This window comes from Prionailurus bengalensis, chromosome B2, assembly GCF_016509475.1.
Source record: "Prionailurus bengalensis isolate Pbe53 chromosome B2, Fcat_Pben_1.1_paternal_pri, whole genome shotgun sequence".
Lineage (NCBI taxonomy): Eukaryota > Metazoa > Chordata > Mammalia > Carnivora > Felidae > Prionailurus > Prionailurus bengalensis.
Genome location: NC_057349.1, coordinates 63,087,498 through 63,109,740, shown reverse-complemented (window position 1 = coordinate 63,109,740; position 22,243 = coordinate 63,087,498). Strand labels below are relative to the sequence as shown.

At 37.8% G+C, this 22,243-nt stretch overlaps 1 protein-coding gene across 1 annotated transcript in view; it reads right to left on the bottom strand.

The window, feature by feature from the left end:
* Positions 1-22,243, bottom strand: part of COL19A1 (collagen type XIX alpha 1 chain) — a 346,821-nt gene that overhangs the window by 52,623 nt on the left and 271,955 nt on the right. Inside the window, exons 20-35 of the mRNA XM_043591732.1 lie at positions 21,148-21,210; positions 15,586-15,621; positions 14,628-14,663; positions 14,480-14,533; positions 13,747-13,800; positions 12,230-12,283; positions 11,650-11,739; positions 10,640-10,684; positions 10,458-10,535; positions 8,329-8,364; positions 8,169-8,222; positions 8,019-8,072; positions 6,609-6,650; positions 3,107-3,211; positions 2,970-3,023; positions 2,451-2,504 (exon numbers count right to left, since the gene is read on the bottom strand). Coding sequence (XP_043447667.1) covers positions 2,451-2,504; positions 2,970-3,023; positions 3,107-3,211; positions 6,609-6,650; positions 8,019-8,072; positions 8,169-8,222; positions 8,329-8,364; positions 10,458-10,535; positions 10,640-10,684; positions 11,650-11,739; positions 12,230-12,283; positions 13,747-13,800; positions 14,480-14,533; positions 14,628-14,663; positions 15,586-15,621; positions 21,148-21,210 — 909 coding nt within the window. The remainder of the gene's footprint in view (positions 1-2,450; positions 2,505-2,969; positions 3,024-3,106; positions 3,212-6,608; positions 6,651-8,018; positions 8,073-8,168; positions 8,223-8,328; positions 8,365-10,457; positions 10,536-10,639; positions 10,685-11,649; positions 11,740-12,229; positions 12,284-13,746; positions 13,801-14,479; positions 14,534-14,627; positions 14,664-15,585; positions 15,622-21,147; positions 21,211-22,243) is intronic.

Below are 22,243 nucleotides of genomic sequence, written 5' to 3'. Positions count from 1 at the left end.
GCCTAATTTATAAGTTAAACTTTATCATGTGTATGTGTATATAGGAAAAAACATAGTATATATAGGGTTTGGCACTATCTGCAGTTTTGGGCATCCACGGGGGGTGGGGTCTTAAAACACATTCCCACAGGTATTGGATACTATATTTAAGAAAGAACACAGTAGGCAGTTACCACTGAGCTGCAGTTGCTCACTAAGGCCAGTGCTGCCTCCAGCTTGCCGAGCTCCAGCCAAAGAAGGGAGGTAAGTAAGGAGGTCTCTGGACCAGGGCTCCTATAAAGCAGACTGCCTGCAAATCCACAGCAGGCGGGAGAGTACCCAGGAAGCAACTGGCTACAAAAGCTGCTGGTAAGAGTGCGCCCTCTACTGAAGGGGTGAAGAAACCTCATCATTACAGGCCTGGTACTGTGGCACTTCCCAGAAGCAGATGCTATCAGAAGTTCACTGAACTTCTGATCCACAAACTTCCTTTCTGTGCTTCCAGAGTGCAGCTACTGGTCCTTTGCAGGAAGCAAGTGAGGCCTATCTGCTGGGTCTCTTTGAAGACACCAACCTGTGTGCCATCCATGCCAAATGTGTAACAGTTATGCCACAAGACATCCGCTAGTACATGGAGAACATGCTTAAGTATCCATTATGATGGAAAACATTTCATTCTTTACAAAAAAAAATTGTCTTCTTCTTGTCACTGGTAGTTCTGGGGTCAAAAGGTACCTAAGTATATGCTTGCAAGTGAAAAAAATAGGGGACAGAAATCAGGTATTGGCAGTTTTTCCATTTTCATTTGTGTGTGAATTTTTAATATAAACTCAAGGACATAAAGCATTAATGCAAGTCAGTATGCTTCAGTAAACACGTTTTAGCAGTTCAACTTTATAACAATTATAAATAAATCTGTTAAATTTTTCTGGACAATGCCAGCATTTGGATTTTTTAAAAACAAGTACATTTCTTACTGACGGCAACTAGGAGGTATTTGTAGCATTTTTATCATAGAGTAGATTCCATCCATTCTCTGTGCTTTTCTGAGTTGTCCTACATGCAAGTACATGTTTTTAATGTTGTCTATCTTCTGTGCTCTTCCTGTAAGTTTGCTATTAAAATGCATAAAACTATAATATATAAAAAGAAAGAACATACTAAAATAATGGAACGATAATAACGATGGATTTCAGTTTACCAAAAGAGCAAGGTATCGTGTAGAATTAATCAAAACTAACTTCTAATAAATTTAACTTAGAGTCACTTATAAAAAACCTGAATTCCAATTATTTCCTGATCTTTTTATTATTACTTTCTCAATTCCTCTAAAGCCTACTCCTTGGAGCTAGGCAGTTAAATTAAGCTGTTAGACTATTAAAATCAGAGATAGGGCTTGTACATTAGTGAAATTTTCTGTGAAGCATGAAGAAACAAAAGTCAATAACTCTTATTTTGAAAATAAAATGCCTTTACTGCTGTGTTTATGGATGAAAATAAATGTTGTATTTCTTTGTTTTTTAATTTTTAACTTGAAGAAAAGCAAGCCAATTCTCACAGTTTTCTAAAATAGAATCAGTATTAAAAACAATAACACATGGTGATAATTTGTAATGTGAAATATAACTCTGACTCAAAAAATAGATCTACTTTATACCGTTATGATTTTCAGTACTAACATCAAGGTTAATATATGCCAGATGGCTTACTTACTTTCATTAAGAATTATTAGCATCAAAACTGTTTAAACTAACAACAATTCATCATCCTAATTGGTTTTTCTAAGAGTTAAGGTAAATTATGCAGGAAAAGAATGATATCCTGAGCATCACCATGGCTTAGAGTCAGAAAATTATACCATCGTCTCAAAACTAATTTGACTTTGAACCTTCGTCTGGGGGTAGGCAGCTGGTCTAAACTAGTTGAATCAGATCCTTTTGATAGTTTTTTTTTTCCTCCCAAGAGTATGAAAGTTGAGCAGAGACACAGACAAACAAAGGTCACTAAAGTTGAATCATGTTACAGCAGTGTCCCAGGGAAGTTCTGCTGAGTTCTGGAGCTGCCCTTTTTCCTAGGCTGGTTTTTCAACTATTTCTTCAATTCTACTAGCTACCATGGGATTCTATGCAGTAAATCTCCTTCCTCCTTCTCCTTGCTTTTATCTTGAGAGAGCTGGAATTGCTACCTGCTACATGAAAACAAAAACATAGTAACTGACCTGTCAATTCTGTGCTCTAATTTCCTTATCTCAAAAACTAGACCATACAATACATCAATGGACAATACATACAACTGGACAATACATCAACGTATTATTATTTAAAATGTGTTGACATTTGAAATAACCTACCTTAATCTTTGTTTTTATTTGATTTAACATTAAACATGAGCTATAGAAGAGTTGCTGTCCTTCCTCCGAGTCACATAAAGAGAATCAATAGCAGGACTATATGATCAGAGAAGAGTCTCACCTCGTCACCTTTGTCTCCAGGTATCCCAGGGTAGCCCCGCTCTCCTTTGCTTCCCTAAAAAGACAAGAACTTCAGCTAGTATACTGAATCATTCTGTCATCTTTTAAAACAATGAAAATATCTCTTCTTAGTACATTTGGGACATGTAATTTGGGCAGAGTCAGGAAACAAATAAATGACTTTGCACGTGGCTTTTACACCACTTTTCCAAGATAGCTTTCATAAAAAGTAGTGTGTTTAGAATGAGTTTTGTTGGGGCACCTGGGTGGCTCAGTTGGTTAAGCGTCCACCTCTTGGTTTTGGCTCAGGTCATGATCTCACGGTTTGTGAGTTCGAGCCTCGCATTGGCTCTATGCGGACGCTGCTTGGGATTCTCTCTCCCTCTCTCTGCCTCTTCCCCCACTCATGCTCTCTTTCCCAAAAATAAGTAAAATAAACATTAAAAAAAATTTTTAAATCGGTTTTATTTTTCACACTGAATTGGAGGTACCACAGAAAGCCGAGGAGAAACTGCCTTACCTTTGGTCCCTCTCTGCCTGGGATTCCTGGGGGACCCCGTGGTCCTGTATCACCCTAGAGGAAAGAGCAGTAGAGAAATGAGAGAAGGTACTATGTGTAACCTACAGGGCCCATCAACGTTCAGCCTGCCATCTTACCTTCTGGGTGATAGAATCATACTTTCCAGGCTCACCAGCGCCTATTTCTTCTCCTTTGTGGCTTTTCAGCCCAGGGACACTGGCTTGGCAGTTGCCACAGAAGTTCTAATGAGTATAGAGATAAGGTTACTGAGAGATTCAGCAAAGTAATCTATAAAAGAGAGATCTGATCAGATACGAACCTCTGTCAGAGATGAATGATAGAGCAACTGATATATCACTACTTTCAGAGAATTGATCCAATTTGGAAAGACTATTTTTTCGTGAGGTAAAAACTACTTATGAAGCTAGTCAATTATATCTGTTGATGACATTGGTGACCTTTGTAAAGCATGTCTATGATGATACTGAAATGGAAGATTCCAAATATATAAGGAAAAGACACATAAGTCAAAAACACAGACTGTTTCAACTGTGTAACTGTATGTCTAAAACGAGAGGCAGTAATAAAGTTTAGAATAACTGACAAGATTACAGAGTTCATACAGCCAATTGCATAAATCATTAAAAAAGAGAGAAAGAAAGAAAAAGCTGTGAAGAAAGGATTTCTCTTTCTGAGAGCAAAATTAGTTGGAGAACCGTACACACAGTTTACCAACATTTTGTCAGTGGAAGCACTCATGTGAGAAATAATTATTTGAGTGACTTGGACTTGACTTCTATGTCAAATCCAAGTGCAGATAGGAAATCTAAGTGGAATTACCTTTCCATTGCCTCCTCTGTAACCTTTAGCTGATGTGGAAAGACTTGAATATAAGTGTCTGAGCCTACAAGATAAACTACTTATCACATTGTAAAGAAAAAGTGTTTGTGAAAAGCCCTATAAAGGCTTATTTTTAAATTGTTAGAATAAGAATATGAACAGGAAAGGCACAGAATGGGGACCAGTGAGTGGAGGACATAGTTTAATTTTAACAGTTGACAGACGGTAGGACAATATAGGCCTCTTTTCTTCTATCCCTTTCACCAAAGAGAAGAATCTTGAAATGCGAAAAGGGAACTGAAGTTGCCATTGGCAAGAAAGCTCATGGATATTCGAGTTCAATATTTTTGACTCAGTGAATATCAGAACAAGTCTGATTTCCAAAAATATCCTCCTTGGAAGCCTAATTCTGTATGCTATTGAAAAGGTTCTGAGGCAATTTCCCTAAAAACAGCTGGATTAAAGAGTTCTCTTCATGGTGATCCTTCTCAGAGCTGGTATATATAACAAGGAGCCAGAGTGTGTGATATCTCCCAAAACTAATTTTGCCATTAGGATCTTTTCACACAGCTGATGTATTGGTAGAGGAATTAAAAAAATACATATATATTTGTAGATCCACCACTTATAATATCTCAGGCCTGACCTCATTTTCTTTAGGTTTGGATTGCCAGAATGGTAAATCAAGGGAAATGATTTGCCTGCCATGTAAGTGGCTCAACTTGAAAAAAGTCCTTAGATTTTTGTATAGAGAGAATAAAGATGCATCAATTATCAGCCAGTGTACAATCTCACTCAAAGAGGGACTGACACACAGATTCACCCAGAGGAAGGTCTTTGAAGGGATGTCATTTGGCCTGGAATTATGTCAGTTTTTTACTACACTTTAATCAAGGGTATTTTTGAAAACAGAAAGCAGATGATCACATTCGCTACATAAAGACTCTGAACAGAGAGGGAGACTTCATGTGTTGGGAAATAGGATCGGATTTTAAAATTACATTAAGTTGACCTAATAGATCCAATCTCCAATCTAAATCCCTGTATTTGGGGAACAACACGCTTTCCTCTTCTATGGGATGCAGTGTGTTGGGACTGTCAGTGGAGGTATCCTGCCTGCCTCTCACCAATCAGCTTTCCTGGGACTCAGAAATTCAGGGAGATGATGTTAGGGCTCGAAAAGTGGTGGAGCACACTCATTAAAGGGATGCTGCCCTGGTGAAACTATCAATTATGTCCACTTCTGAGGTGTTTGTGTAGTCCTGGCTCTCCTTGTCAGAGTCTACTCACAGTCTTTTTGTCTATTCTGTGAGCCACCCCATATTCTGTCGGGATATGCATTTCTGATGAAGTATGTACATCTTGATCCTAACTATTCTGGGATGGTTAGGTATAACTCTTACAATCCTGCCACTTTCAACATTACTGCCCTTGTGAAGAATCTAAGATAATGTCTGGGGACCTGTGTTCCTGAGTTCATGTTGCACTTTCTAGCTGTGTGACTCTGAGGAAGCTACTTAGCTACTTAGAACTTCAGTTTCTAATATATAAAATGGGGATACTAGCACAACCTAAATTTACAGGATTATTGTGAAGATTAAGTGAGACGATTTAAGTAAAGCAGTGTATTGCCTGCCATGTAACTAGCTCAACTTATATAAGATTTTCCTAAAATCCCCCCCAAATATTCTCTTTTGACTTAAAAGAAACTGTTGACTTCTGAAAGTCTTAAAAATCTCCTCTAATATATTTTTATATTTATATTTATGTTTATATATATATTCTCAAAACTAATATCCAGCAAACACTTATACTAGAATTCTTGAGTCTTTGAATTTAATTCAATAGATATTTAATTTAATTTAATAAATTAACAAATTTAGTAATTTGATAAAATTTATGTAAGTCATTGTACAAACCATTGGGCTAAATGGTAGGAGTATAAAATAAATCACATTTATACACACATAGCGTAAGTATGTGTGTGTGTGTATGTGTGTGTGTATACATATACATTGTCCATTCATATATAGACAGGACACGTAAGGCTTGAGTATCATGTGAAGGGGAACAGATTTTCATATGGGTTCACTCAATCTTAGCATACCATGAAGAAATATGCAAATACATAACCTTACAAGTGTCCCATTATCATTCTTTCTCATCTGTGTTACACATAAAATACAGGGTAGTATTAAAGAAAAAAATGGTAGCAAGATTTATCCCTTATGAGATGAATAATGGGTAGAGATAGTTTTTACTTAACAGAGTAACAGGTGTTAGGGCAATTGTTGGCTTTGGAATTTTGCAGCTCACTTTGTAAAATCCCATGACATCAAAGCACAGCCTTGCGAGCTGGCTGTTTATTGAGCAGCACTGGTTTTCAACCTGGGACGGGTGAGGGTAGCTCCAGTGAGAAGGATCAGGTTTCACAGCAGTGAGCCAGGGGTGGTAAACACCCATGAAGAGAAAGCTGTCCCTCCAGAGGAGAGAATGGTCTACTCAAGGGTATTGATGACACTGTTCCTCCCATGTAGCTCAACTCAGAACTACCACTTTCACCCCCCTACCCCTTATACCCAAACAGACAGGGATGTAAAGAAGAAGAGAATGGAGGGGTTAGTAAAAGTGGCACAAGATACATAAAAATGTGTGTTCCTTTTTCTATCTAAAAGATGTTCTGCCTTTTAAAAATTGAATTTTAGTTCAGGCTAAGCAATTAACTCAGTTCTGACAAAGATTTCCTTCCTAATTTTTCCTAAAAGTTAATACATAATTTCTTACATAGCAACAGAATACCTTGAGCAAGACACCGATGTCTCCCAAGAGAGGAAGTGCGATCTGCAGTTAAGGAGAAAAAAAATCCAGTATGTGTTCATACATATATGTGCACATGATACAATGCAAACATATAATACAATGCAGATGTTTTTTTCTCCAAGTGTCATGTCAGTTGAGATTTGTCATGGAGTTTCTAAGAGGCTCACTGTCAGAATGGTTGGCTTTCACGTTATATTTCATAGGACACCGGCAGACCTCATAACTGTATCTGAGAAATATTCACTACTCCTGTGCTATGAACACGTGAACACACCCAGGTTGTCATTCTGATTCTGCATCTCTATTTTATATTTTCATGACACGGCAACTTTTATGCCAACACTAATATAGTCTTGGTTTTAAATAATACATAAAGGTAAATCATTTATTAAACGGAAGTCGCCACTCTGCCAAGCAAATTATCAGGCTGTTGAGAAATATGAAAAGTACACAATGAATTTGCCTTAAAGTTCTTTCTCTCTGAAGTTCAAAAGAGCCAATAGGTGGCTTATGTGATATGCAAGAGAGACACTGAAGGAACTTGGGCAGTGTTCCGGCCTTGTGTCTTAAAATGTCCTTTCAGAGAGGCACTGTAAACCCAAGTAACACTTTATAAGAATTCTAGATGATGCACACATGATTCACTCAGCAGTGAAGTGAAAGTAAGGCCAAAATATGCCTCTGCACGTAGCTTATAAAGGCACTCACGGCACAGCCAGTGTGGGAGGGAGAAGGATTTGGGAGACTTAGAACCGAGAGGCCAGATTTGGATTTTATCATATAAAACTCTTAATACAATGTCATGTACCATATGGCCTCTCAAATTATAACTGCCGATTCTGAGGCTATTTAAAGGGATTTCACTGTTGCTCAAAGCAAGGTTCATCCTGAAATAAAACTTTGGAACACACATTTAGTGCTTAAACCCATTTTTCAAGAGCCTACTCAAGCCAGTTTTTGTAATTTAATCACTTCAGTGTTTTAAGGCCACAGAATCAATGGATATTCACCCTGTTGTAGGTAACTTACCTGAAAACTTTCATTTAGAAAAATGAAATTCATTTAGTCAATGGCATTAGAAAGAATAGAAATTATGGCTATATATTTTAACTCAATTTTCCATGGGATGGAGACATTATGTGCCAAGGCACAGCCTGGGGCAAAATTGTAGAGCTGAATTATACCCTTAGGAAATAAGTATTCATCACACACACAAAAATGCTGATGCAGCTTGAATTTTCACCCCTCTACAAAATAATGGGGATAAACAAAATCACCAAGCAGTTACAGAGCATTCTAATTAGTTTGGACAGCAAAAGTTGCTCGGTAGGCTATTTGGCTTCTGGGTGCATTAAAGATACATAAATCAGGCACAGTCTGTTGACATACCGGGTCACCTGGGGGGCCTGGCAGACCTGGCTTTCCATCCCTCCCTGGAGTTCCCTGAAAAACAGAATCATTGTGTTCAAATCCTTGCACAGTGGCACGGGTGCAGAGTAAAATGGGTGGCGGGTAGGAGGAGGTACGGATGGTCCTTACATCATTCCCTGGGGTCCCTGGAGTTCCTGGCAATCCAGGGAGACCTCGAGGACCCTGGAAATGGGGGAAAATAGTTACTTATGGGGACAGTTTTTCAGTAATTTTCCCCAAGTAAGCAAGCTGGAATTGCTGTGCCAAATAACTTGGTTAAGTAGCTTACCTGAATACCTGGCTCTCCAGCTGGTCCTTGCGAGCCCTGAGTAGAATCAGATCCAATTATCAGAATTCCTCCAGAAATACCCATAAATTATGCAAGCGGGATCAAGAGCTATGTATTGTAACTTACTTAGTCGAACAACAGGGCTTGCCAACTTGCGCACACTGAAAACTCCCTGTGATGATGGCTAAGACCTTTGGATGGCAGGTAAACACTTAACCAGATGTCTGTTGCTTGGAACCTGAGCATGGCTTTGCTCAGATGCCTGGGATATCTGTCTCTCTCAGTACCATCATGTGTTCCTCCACCTTCACAAACACACAATGCACCCAAATTCTAGCTGTTCAGAAACTCCTGATAAAGTAATGAGCTCAGGACTTCCTTTCCTTTCTGCTTTCTACTTTCTACTTTGAGTCATTTCCCTATTTGAAGAAATTGCCAGAATCAGTGTTCAGTGACAGCAGTAGAAAGTAAAGCATCAATCAGCTATTCTTTTCTACTTTAGAAAATTGGAATTTTGGGTAATAAAGAGGAGGCTGGGAAATTATCAGTGAACCTAATGACGATAGCTCTATCCCTGTTACATAACCACAGACTGAGGAAGGAGGAACTGATGACCTAAGTAAGTAAAGGGCTGGGTTCTCAGCTGTTGACTTCAGTAACTGCCTACCAACATTTCCTTTCTTATTTATTTGTTTATAAAATGTTTATTTATTTGAGAGACAGAGAAAAGAGAGCACACATGTGAGCAGGGGAGACGCAGGAAGAGAGGGGGAGAGAGAATCCCAAGCAGGCTCCATGCTGACAGTGCAAAGCCTGACATGGGGCTAGATTGAATGAACCACGAGGTCATGACCTGAGCTGAAGTCAAGACTTGCACAGCTAACCCACTGAGCCACCCTGGTGCTCCTCTTTTCTTATTTTATAAAATAAATATTCATATGTATATGAATTCATATGTATATGTAGCTTTAGTCAAAGCTACTTTTTGTTCCCTTTCTATTTATATTGTGACCTTAGTTATTAATATATTTTTTATTTTTTGCTTCAATCTCTTTCACTCCCTTAATAGTTTCCTGATCTGTGTTTTTACTTTGTTTAATCTTCCATCTCAGTGGTCTTTTATATTCTTGCCCTGCAAAATCGATCACATACAATATAACCATTCACTATTTATGCCTTCTTTTAGCTTTTGTGATAACTTCATTACGAGGCCAATTTCCCAAATTAATGTCACTAGAATAAGTGTTTATTTCTACTTTTCTCATTCCAAAATCTTTTATGTTTTTTCATAGTAAATAAAAAGTTTTATATCTTATTACTATTTAGTCAAGAAGTACGCACATGGGGGTCATTATTATCAGGCACTGTCCTTGTAGCTAAGAAAACTGGGCATTAAAAAAATGGGCACTAAAAGCTGCCCATTCTTTGTGTTCACTATTATAAACAACTTCTATTATCTCTTCCTGAAGATATTACTGAAGAGATTTTTGACATCATCTCATTTATACACACTCCATTCACTTTAAATATTCACTTTTTATTTTTTCATTAAAAACAAACAGTAATATACAAAACCCTATCTTAGGCATGTGTACAATCTTACACACATTCATTTGTACTTTTTAAAATAGAGAAGAGAGGAACAAAGGGTTAAGTAACTGCTCCTAATCCAAAATCAGTGTCTGTGAGATCAGCATCTGTGGGTCAGCAAACAGTAAGCACCTTCTCTGTGCTCAGTGACTTAACCCCAGTGCTCATTAATCCTCTCTCTCTGATTAGTGCTTACTTCTATTTCCTCTTCTGACCATTTCACTCTTTTCTTCTTCTTCTTTTTTTAAAGTTTATTCATTTTTCTTTTTGAGAGAGACAGAGAATGATGGGGGAGGGGCAGAAAGAGAGGGAGACATGGAATCCGAAGCAGGCTCCAGTTCTGTACTGACAGCACAGAGCCTGATGCAGGGCTCGAACCCATAGACCGTGAGATCATGATCCAAACCAAAGTTGGACATCCAACTGACTGAGCCACCCAGGTGCCCCTCATTTTTCTCTTCTTATTCAAATTTGTCACTGGGTTTTATTTTACTGTTGGAATGGAAAGGGTTTCAAAAGCTTGATAGAATTTCACTTACTGTTGGGCCAGGAACTCCCAGCCCTGGGGGACCTCTGTCACCTGGGGAACCATGGACACCTGGGAGTCCTCGTTCGCCCTGTGCAATGAGAGGCTTCTGTGAGTGCGAGGGTCAGGGGACAAAAAATTTCAGGCTGTATTTTATTTTTAATTCTTTAGAAATAATCTATGATATTTTTATACCTTTGGCCCACGTGGACCAGGTGCTCCAGGATTTCCATCTAATCCCTACAATAAAAAAAAAGGAGATAAATACATTTCTTTTTCAAAAAACATTAAAAGCATCTTAGAAGTTATAACTCAAAAATGTTTTGTTGTTCTTCATCTTTCTTGAATAAACCCTTTTCTATAAAAGAATAAGGAACAGGAAATACAGATTTCCACCGGGTTATAGATTTTTGTATAGTTACTTTAACATATAAGATGTTTTCATTTTTAGGGGAGGTGGGTGGGGGATGGGTGAAATAGGTAATGGAGATTAAGAGTACATTTAATCATGATGAGCACTGAATAATACAGGGAATTGCTGAATCACTGTATATACACCTGAAACTAATATAACACTGTATGTTAACTACACTGGAATTAATATTTAACACTTAATAAAAAAGATGTTTTTATCTTTAAAATAAGGCATCTAATACTGAGAACTATTTATTATCAATAATTAATATAAAAAGTCAAAGAGGAGGGAAAAAAAGGCATGTGAAATAGGCTTATTGGTTATTTAGACTTTTCAGCTATTCAGTTTTTGTTATGTCCTGGAAATAGCCTGGGCCACAAGGACATTTTCTGCATATGACCATCATTGGCCATGCCTGCAGAGCCTCTGGAAAGAAAATTTCAGGCAGCTCTTCTGTTTTAACATAGCATCCTAGGAAGGTTTATGATTTAAAACTAGTGTATCTTACTAGGCTCCATAGATCCCTAAAGAGTTCATGCAGAAGATTCAGGGAGGCCTATGAATCTTTCAAAAATGTATGTAAAATGGGTATGTGCATTTTCTCAGAAGAGAGCCCTTTGCTTGCATCAAATTTCCAAAGAAGTTAGATCTCGTATCTAAAGAACAAGATGAATATTTTGTTTTCTGCAGACCTCAACTTATTCCTATACTTGTGATCTGAACCTGGGAATACATGAAGGGTAATTAATGAACTTTCAAGGGAAATATTAGTAAAAGGGCTGGTACTTACTGGTTCCCCTGGCAGGCTTTTCCCTGGAGGACCAGCCTCACCTTTGGGACCTGGAAGCCCAGGAGGGCCTATAATCCCACCTGGATCTCCCTGAGGAAAAGAAGATTCTTATGTCATTGTTCAGGTTCATGGTGGGAGCTATGGAGACAGCAGTTTTCATTGCTTCAAGTTGTAGCCAAACTTCATTTTCTCACTCATTCACTCATTCAGCCCTATTTATGGAGGGCCTCATTCATGTCAGGCACTGTTCTAATTATCTTAGGTGCACTTAGATTTTGTGGTGAGGTATGTTACAAGTTTAGCAGTATCATGCCATATGTATAAATATATGTGTGTATAAATGTATGCACAAAAAGAGCATCTACTCAGAAAGTTCTTTAGATGATCTTCATGTTTTCTTTAATTTCCTTTCCATTAATGGTTCAACAATTAATATGTGTCTATACGTCCCTTGCACAATCCTGGCAGCCTTGTCTTATCCTTTTGCTGCACCTACCCACCCCCACCTCCCAAATCGCAGTGCCCTTCTGATCCTCTGTCTCTCCTTCCCACCTAGCTACTCAATGCATAAAATGTATACCTTTTCTCCTTTAATGCCTTGCTTTCCTGGGATACCATGTTCTCCTGGCAATCCCTAGAAAATTCAGAATTAATGGGAAAGAACAATTAGAATATCTCTTATTATGAGAACATATCTATCTGTGAGTCTTTGTCATGAGAACAGAATTGTAACATGTAAACTATAAGAGGATGGGTTGGTTTTGGCCTGTTAAAAAGGAAAACACATTGGTGAAAATATGTGGTTTGTTGTTTCAAGTGAAGTAACCTGGAGGTAATGGAAAAGAAACTAAGGGAGAATTGAACCAAATGCCCCATTCATATTATCGCCAAGAAAGGGTGAAGGGATGGTGGTTGGTAGCATCACAGCACTATTTAGAACGACAATGGAGTAAACAGGAAGATATACCCTTATTATGTTTGGCAACAGTGGCTCTTTCCCTTTTGATTTTATTCTCTTTCTTAGCTCCAATTACTATCACTTCATCTCACTCTTGGTCACTTATGGCTCCACCTGTGCCACCGACATTTTATTCTTTTCATGAGATCTCTCCGTGAGGTACACCTATATTGGTTCATTAAATGGCTTGGGGAGGGGGGCGGGCGCAAGAAAAAGCTTTGCCCACAAACTGAATGTTCAAAGTACAAGCAGAACAAAGGCACTGAAAGACCTCTGGAGGCACAGTCAAGAAGCATAGAGAATAGAGCAAGAGGTCATGGGACTGTTCCCAAGATGATAGGAAAAGGAGAGATTCCAATAGTTGCATAGAAAGTGCTGGAATTGTGGCTACATAGAGATAAGTTTCCAAGAAATTTTGGCCAAGCATTTCTGTTGTTATGCTCAAGTGAGGACTGATGGTGAATCTTAGCTCCCAAGTGGTTAGAAGGCCAGGTTAGGGAGGTTGTCCAAGGAACAAAAGGCTTAGTGGGGGAATGGATAGAAAAATGCATTTAAAGGACAACAGAGAGAAAGACAGACAGACAGACAGAGAGACAGACAAACAGAGGATAGTGAGACCACTAGAATTAGGTTCTAATGCAACCTGAGGACCATCTTCCAATGGCATTATAGAAATATTTTCTGCTAAAAGATTTGCTCTTTTTGGAGGCTCTTGCAATAAAACAGTAACAGAAGCTTTGGAAGTGCTTTTTTTTGGATAGAGAATTGAGCCAAAGTCATGCATAATGAAAATGCTTTCTTTCTTTCTTGGTTTTCCTTATTTCTTTTGACGTTTCCAGTCTTCGCTACTGTTGGTACACCTCTGACAAGCATGTCCAAAATGATGACTTAGTTAACCTGACTTCCAAAGACTGATTTATTAGGCTAATGATATTCAAAAGGATCTCATATGAATATATGAAGGTGCTAGCAGCCTTCCTGATAACCCCTGACACTAGGTTTGATCAGTCTTGGCAGTAGATGTGACCCATGTCTTTGGAAAAGGTGGTACAACTCAGTCACATGAAAACATGCTGACATTCTTTAAGACATCGATTTAATTTCCACATATCAAAGAGACCTGTATTTACTATACATACAATATCTCCTGGTGGTCCTCTGGGTCCCATAGAGCCTTCAGGTCCTTGCTGACCCTAAAAGAAAGGTGATATGTAGTTCAACTTTGTTAAAAAACAGATTGCCCTTGAATATATATAAAACATGGTATGAACTTCATCTGTAGAAAGACGGGATTTCTACCGTCCTACCTTCTCTGAATAATTCTGAAATGTGCTTTGGGCTGACAAACATAGTTTGAAGATGTTCTCATTTAAATGGGTCTTTTCCCACCAGCAAGTGAGGCCATGATAACCTCCCTCACCCATTGGTGGGAGCGCATCACATAAATCTCTCCTGCACCTCCCAACAGCTGGTCTTTCTTGGGACACCCCTGTGGAATCCCACATGGGGAACTCAAGCATCTCAGAGCTGCATAATTTGGGCTTAGAAATTGAATCTTGAGTCCTGTTCATTTTAAGGATATAGTTCAGGGTCATAGGTTTCACTCACATTATTTACTCATAAAGGGTTTAGGGATGCTATTGTGAATATGCTTTGAAAAAGAGTTTAAAAATCTTACTGTGAACCAGAAAGCACAATTACTATGTGTGTAATAAATGCAGCCAATAGGGGGGAAATCACCATGGCAACATGATAAAATCTCTGAGAACGTTTGTGAAGAAAATGAGTGACACACCAAAGCACTTTGTTTTGTACAGAAATGGCTATAACTCCAAAGTTATTTCCTCTTTAACTCAGTTATTTCTTATATACCTTTAGTCCTGGACTTCCTATTAAACCAGGGGCACCAGGATCTCCAGGTTCACCCTAAACATGTGGGTGGGAAGGACAGTGAAATGGTTAATGTAATCTTCACAATCTCATTAGGTTGGAGATGCCATAAAGAAGGTTATGAGATTACCTTTATTCCCTGTGATCCCATTATCCCAGGTTCTCCCTGTAAAAAAACAAAACAAAACAAAACAAAAACCATTTATGTAATGCTTAAACTCAGATGCGGATGAGCATCTCTAATACTTGAATTCATCTGCATTTCTACCAATTAACATAGAATAAAGGGGGAGATTATGGACAGCATGATGAAGTCAAGGAGGGGGTCACTCTAAAACATGATTTAAAATACTTACTGATATCAAGTAAATAATAACTCCTATTTTCTTTCTTCTTTATAATAGTTTTCTCCCCAGTATCCCTTTTGACTCTACAATCATATCTCATTAGCAATCATTGCATTCTCTACTTAGCTGACTTTGTTATGATTTGCCACCAGCTCATCCTATATCTCAGTGAATTAAAACCTCAGATGAAGAAGGAAAAGAAAGAGTGGAATTTAAGTTTATATGTCATGGTGATTCTACTATTGGGTATATGTACTTAATGAAAAAAAAAACAAAAAAATTAAGGTTACATAAAAGAGTACAATATTGGCTATAATGAGTTTGCTTTTCTTATTTTCATGACTTATTATTGATCCTTTTGATATAATCACCCCATTTGATAAATTTAATTTGTACCATTAACAGAATTTTTGAAAAAAACTGCATCTTATATTTTAATTTTATATTTTAGATATATTTAGTGTGTACCTTTCAAGACATTCATGTCCCATTACAAATAGTAATGGTTAAAGAAAATATACACTACCTAAGCCAAATGGTGCCATCAAATGATAATACTTAACAAGGTTTAAAATTTCTCATTTATCAAAATAAGAGTAAAAAATCACAGAGGAAAAAGTAAAATGCTCAGAGAGGTTATTTTATCAAATCTATTAGACTCCACAGTAAACATACCAGAAATCAGAGAGATAGAAATCGATGAAGTAGAAAACACAAGATAGTGATAAAACATCTACTTACTCTATCTCCCTTTTCACCTTTTGTAAAAGCTTCCCCCTAGGAAAATGGGTAGAGAACAGAAGCAATTATAAACACTTTTGGAAATAAATTCTCCAAAACTGGATATGGATGAATCCTGCAGGCCAAACTCAGGCCTCTGTCGCAAAAAAGTCCCTGAGATGACTCAGAATGTCACACAGTCTGCTTTGCGCAGTTTAAAGGGAGCATATGAGAATTAATTAAAAAACTCATATTCCCAAGTGAACAGTAAGTTAATCATTCTAATACTATTTTGAGAATCCTGAGTGGAACAAATTGGAATGCTGCCCAAGGCTGAAGCTTCCTTTTTCATGGTTCACATAGAAGCTGATCACATTCTCTCTCTCCCTGCACCTCCTCCCCCCTCCCCAAACACACATATTGAGGCTTTCTCTCATTAGCTTTTCTGTTCCTCAAGTCACATGTATGCAATTTCATTTACTTTGCACAACAGTGCTGTGAGGAAGATATGGTCCCATTTCAAGTATGAGGAAAGAGACTCAGAAAGGTTCTGCGTAACTGAGTTATTTCCCCTAAAATAGCACTCACCCATTTTATGTCTCCTTGTTTATCTTGCCTATAAACTCTGTGAATGTAGGGATTTAATTGATCTCAACTATCATAGTATCTCTGGTGTACTGTTGGTGCCCAGTAAAAGTTTATTAAATTAGAGAATTTAAAGTTATGCAGACATAACAGTAATAGCTGATGTTCATTAAATCCTCATAATGTATCAAACACTGATCTAATCACTGTTCTAGTTCCTTCTTATGTGTCACTGGGGTAGGTACCAATAGAACACCCATTTACGGATAAGGAAAATGAGGCACAGAGAAGTTAAGTAATTTCTCCAAGTCACATAGCCAGTGAGAGGTCATTCAGGATTTAAACCTAGACAACCTGAATTCAAACCCAGGCTTTGGTTACTCATTCTTATTTGATTTGTAATTTGATTTACTTATTATTTGAAATGAGTGAATTGACAATAAGATGGAAACCATACATCAAAAATTTTTTTTCTCTTGCGTATGAAAGTCAAGAGAAAACATGAGAACCATAGGTAAATAATACTATGCTTAAAGGTCCTCTTAGGGACTGCTGGTCTTTTAAACAAATCACTAATGGGAGATAAGTGGTTAGTAAATAAACCTCTGTGGTTTGCGCTTCATGTCCTATGTGCTCAGGACTAGAGGGCTCACCTTATTCTCTTCCATATTTCCCAACAACCTTGCAGTTACCCGGGGGCAGGCAGCTAGTATTGGCAATGCAATGTGAGCAGATGTAACATGTGTTACTGCAGGCTGAGGTAAGGAGGAGCCCAGTCCTGATGTTCCAGTCCCACTTTCCCCACAGTGGTGACCAAGAAGGTTGTGTATATCAGATGGCTGAGTTACATGGGGTAATCAGCCTGGTACCTGAATGCAGTGAGGGTCAACACCCACTCCTCCCAACCCAACCATGCTGGGCATGCAGCATGAGCAAGAGATAATCTTTCTTGCATTAAGCCACAGACATTTCAGGGTTAATGTGTTACCTAGCATAACTTAGCCTACCCTGTTATGCCCCATATCTAGCCAACACGATTAAATCTCTTATTTTTGGTTGGTGTGCCGGGTCGCTCAGCTGGTTAAACATCCAATTCTTGATTTCAGCTCAGGTCATGATCTCACAGTTCATGAGTTCAAGCCCCACATCGGGCTCTGCACGGCCTGCTTGGTATTCTCTCTGTCCCTCTCTCTGTCCCTCCCCTGCTCACACTCTCTCTCTCAAAATAAATAAATAGAGCTTAATTTTTTTAATCTTTTATTATTGGTTAATTGCTATACATTAAATCAGAGCATTATTTATAATCTTGTCTTTCAGCCTTAATTCAAAAAATTCTATTTGATTTTTAAGAGATGGTGTTATTTAGATATAAGCATGGGCCACATTGCTTCTATAACTGCTTATTTGCTTATATCACATTGCTTATATTATGCTTATTTAGAGCCACTGTGAATCCATATTGATTAAAGTAACAGGTTAAAAAAACAATAATAAAAAAATAAAACCAGGAGCCTGGTTATCTCAAGACTTGATATTTAGTCCTAGCTCCAATGGTCACTATCTGGGTCAAGTACCTTGCCTTTTAGAACCTCTCTTTCTTTATCTGAGGTTTAACCAGATGATCTCTTTTAAGTATATTTTAGCTCTGATATGTTACACATAAAGTTATATTCTAAATGTTTAGTAGCGGCGGGGGGGGGGGTAACTGCCATTCAGAATAAATGGTTCAGAACTCAAATCTGTATGAAAATCATTCCTCTTTTTGGGACTTTTGGTGATTTTGCTAAGTCAGGTCCAGATTCTGTTCTGGAATAGAGTGTGAGAGGGATGCCTCAGTGGCTCAGTCGGTTAAGTGTCCGACTTTCAATTCAGGTCATGATCTCATGGGCTGTGGGTTCGAGGCCCATGTCGGGCTCTATGCTGACAGCTCAGAGCCTGGAGCCTGCATCAGATTCTGTGTGTGTGTGTCTCTCTCTCTGCCACTCCCCAACTTGTGCTCTGTCTCTGTCTCTCTCAAAAATAAACAAACATTAAAAAAAAAAAAAAGGAAAGAAAGAAAGTGTGAGACCACAAAGGGCTAAACTCTGCATAACATTGTAAAAATGTGTTTCTTTTATGTGGGGGGCAGAGAGGAAGGCAGGCAAGATCTTAAAGTAGTTCCCCCTCATCTGTGATTTCACTTTCCATGATTTGTCACTCACAGCCAACTGCAGTTTGGAACCAGATGATCCTCCTTCTGAGGAATCATCATGTCAATAATAGCCTAACACTATGTCACAACACCTACATCATTCACCTCACTTTGTCTCTTCATGTAGGCATTGATGATTTCACTTCATCACAAGAAGGGCGAGTGCAGTACAAGATATTCTGAGAGAGAGCACATTCACATAACTTATCAGAGTATATTGTTATAATTGTCCTATTTTACTATTAGTTATTGTTGAGGATCTCTTGCTGTGCCTAATTTATAAATTAAACTTTGCCATAGGTATGTATGTATGTACGTATACGAAAAAACAGTGTATAGAGTTGACCCTGAACAACACAGGTTTGAATTGCATGGGTTTACTTATATGCAGATTTTTTTATAGTACAGTCCTGTAAAATGCATTTTCTCTTATGATTCTCTTAGTATTTTCTTTTCTCTAGCTTCCTTATTGTAAGAATACAGTACAATACACATAACATACAAAAGATGTGCTAATCAGTTGTTCATTGGTCAACAGTAGGCAATTAGTAATTAAGTTCTGGGGAGTCAAAAGCAATATGTGGATTTTCAACTATGCTGGGGCTTAGTGCCCCTAACCCCCATGTTGTTCAGGGTCAACTGTATAGGGTTCGGTACTATTGGCGGTTTTAGGCATCCACTGGAGGTCTTGGCACCTATCCTCCTTGAACAGGTGGGACTACTGTATAGGGACGTGGAATAATTAAGGGATTAAGAGGGAACTGGCAAAGAGAAAAGTTAAAAGGAAAAGAAGTCTGTTTCTCCTATGTAAGGCAGATAGGGCCAATGATAATCTCAGTGGGGTAGGTGGGCTGCCCCCAAACGTCCGTGGTGGGAGAGAAAGCCAGAGCGAATCTCCTAGAAGCTGTGAAGTCCCCCAACCATTGCTACTAAGAGCGTGATCCAAGGGCCAACAGCATGAGCATCACCTGGGAGCTAGTGAGAACTGCAGCCTCTCAGGCCCCACCCCAGACTTACTGAATTAGACCCAGCATTTCAAAAGATCCCTAGGTGATTCAAATGCACTTTCCATTTGAGAAACACTGCTCTTAAACCATTCCAAGTTCCTTTTTTCTGCCCTTCCTGTTTTTCCAATAGAATTTTTTCAAATCTGAAATTCAGGTCTGCCATGTGTCACCCAGTAGTTTAAAACGTGAGTTTGAGTGTCCAAGCGTGGAGGGGAGACAGTGTAGACCTAGAGAAGCAGTTACGAATGGTTAAGAGTTGTCAACAAATGTGGAGCATCAGGAATAGTTAAGCAGATGGAGGGGACCAATCACCAGGCTGGATTTGTGGAATGTGAGTTTCTCAGACATTCTTGGAAAAATGAAGCTGGGAAATCCCATGAAAGACTGTCACTTGCTACAGTTGAATATGGAAGCTTGGACTGGACACCAAAGGCAAGCATGACCCCTACAGGGAGGACAACTTGCGTTACTTGGGTAACAGCATTGACTCTAAAGCTGCCTGCAAAATTACTGTCATAGACAAAGATGCCTACATTTTCAAGTGGAAGCACAGGGAAATTTTGGCTTTGTAATATTAAATACTGTTTCTGTTTGGCATGCAGGCATTTTAGGGACGTCTGCATTCACTATCCCTGGTAAACTTATATCCTTTAGTCACAATGGTAAGGAAGCAGGGTAAAGTGATTTTAAAAAAGTATTACACTTTTTTTCTTGTTCTTTTTAAATTGTTTTATTTATTTTTAATTAATTAATTTTTAAAATTTACATCCAAGTTAGTTAGCATATAGTGCAACAATGATTTCAGGAGTAGATTCCAGTGATTCATCCCTTATGTAGAACACCCAGTGCTCAAAAAAAAAATTATATATATATATCTTTATATATATATATATATATATATATCTTTATATATATATGTCTTTATGATATATATAAAGATATATATATAAAGATATATATGATATATATAAAGATATATATATGATATACATATAAAAAGATATATATATCATATATCTATCATATATCTATCTATCTATCTATCTATCTATATATATATATATAAAGATAAAGCATTTAAGTCTGAGTCTTGCTGATTTTTACAGACTGCTGTGGGTTTTTGTCTTTGCCTTTTTAGCAGGATTTTTAAAAAGTTATTTTTGGACTAGTATTCACGTAATCTCTTTAGGTAGCCCTATTTGAGTATAAATGATAATTTAGGTTTTGTCCTCTTACAAAAGAATTAAGTTTTGAAAGAAAGTGGTCTCAGTAATCAGTATTACTGATCAAAGCCACTTTGATCTTATAAAAACCAAGGAAGGAAAATAACTTCAGAAAGTATACTGCCAGCAATAGATATAAGTTTTTAATTTTTTTGGATGTATTAGCTCCAGTTTTTTGATATATTGACTTTATTATTTATTATAGTTATAATGTTTAGTTATGGAAGAGCAGCTTAGTAATTTTTAAACCCCGTGTTCTATAATTAGTCTACCTAAGTGTGATTCATACCTCTAACACCCTAGCTATGTGACCTAGGGCAAGTTGCTTAACCTCTCTGGCCTCAGTTTCTTCATATGAAGAACAAGGGTGATAATAGCCTACCTATCTCATTAAAAAAAAAAAAAAGATTAAGTTACTTAATGCCTTACATAGAGCATTTGCTCAAATATCTTATTGACTATTGTTTGCCAAGGCAGGGACAAACAAGGTTCATGGAATTAGTGCTGATTAGGAAAAATACTTTTAATTCTATTTTTGTGAATATTCTTCCTTTGTCCTAAAAGTGTTAATACTTACAGATTCTCCTTTTTGACCTTTAGGGCCAATGGACCCTGGAAATCCCGGTTGTCCAGCTTCACCCTTTTGAGAAAAAGCAGAAGAGTGATTTTGCATGAGATCAGATGAGTACTGTAGTGACTCTCAGATTCAAGAGTGATTGTGCTCCTTCTGGCCATGGAATTTACCTATTGTCGTCCAAGGAGGAGTTCTGAATCTAGTTATACTATTTGCATAATCATGTATTTGTCAGCACTTCACAATGCCTTTAGCTCTTTCAGAAATCCATAATATTCATAATGATATTCAAAATTAATGTGAAACAAATTATTTTTCAAGGAAAGATGTTCAGAGAAGAAAAGTATATAATTTTGTCCTGTTTTGCCAAAAAAAATTTGTGTGTGTGATCTTAAAGACATCAGATTGTTTAACTGACAATAATCCAAGACTCATTTTACCTCAGACACTTCTTTCTTTTTTTAGGTGGAGGAGTGGGGAGCCATGGGAAGAAAAGGGAGTCTCTCAGCTGTTTCCAGCATTGATATAATCACTTAAATGACTGGCTGTGGACAAAGAAGACATTCTTGTCCATGTGGTAACAGCAGCTTAGGAATGTGTAAGATGTTCTGGTCAGAGATCTTGAAAAGGGGTTTGTATGTGACATATAAAAAAGTACTTTGAGAAAATACAATTTAGAAATAATACTGTGGGAGGAAAACAGATCACTAGTCAGACTTTGGAGGATCCCAGCATTGTGCTTCCTTTCAGCATCTACCAAGATCCTTGAATATCACATTATGGTTAAAGTAAATACAGCCACTGGAAGTATGTTGGATTTTTTTTTTTCCAACCTCAAAAACATTTTTGCAAAATGATGTTCACCATGGTATTTCTGGGCATATACCTTTTTCACCTTTCTTACACATTTTTTATTTTGAAAAAAAAAAAAAATAGAAAACATAAAGTCAAACGTGTCAAACCTCTGTGTACCAGGTACCCCAAATGAAAGTCATACAAAAATCTGCAATCTAAGAAGAAATTTCCTACATTTCCCCTTCTATTTCTGTCCCAGAGGAAGCCACTCTCTTGAATGTAGTGTTTATATTTTTCAGTCCAT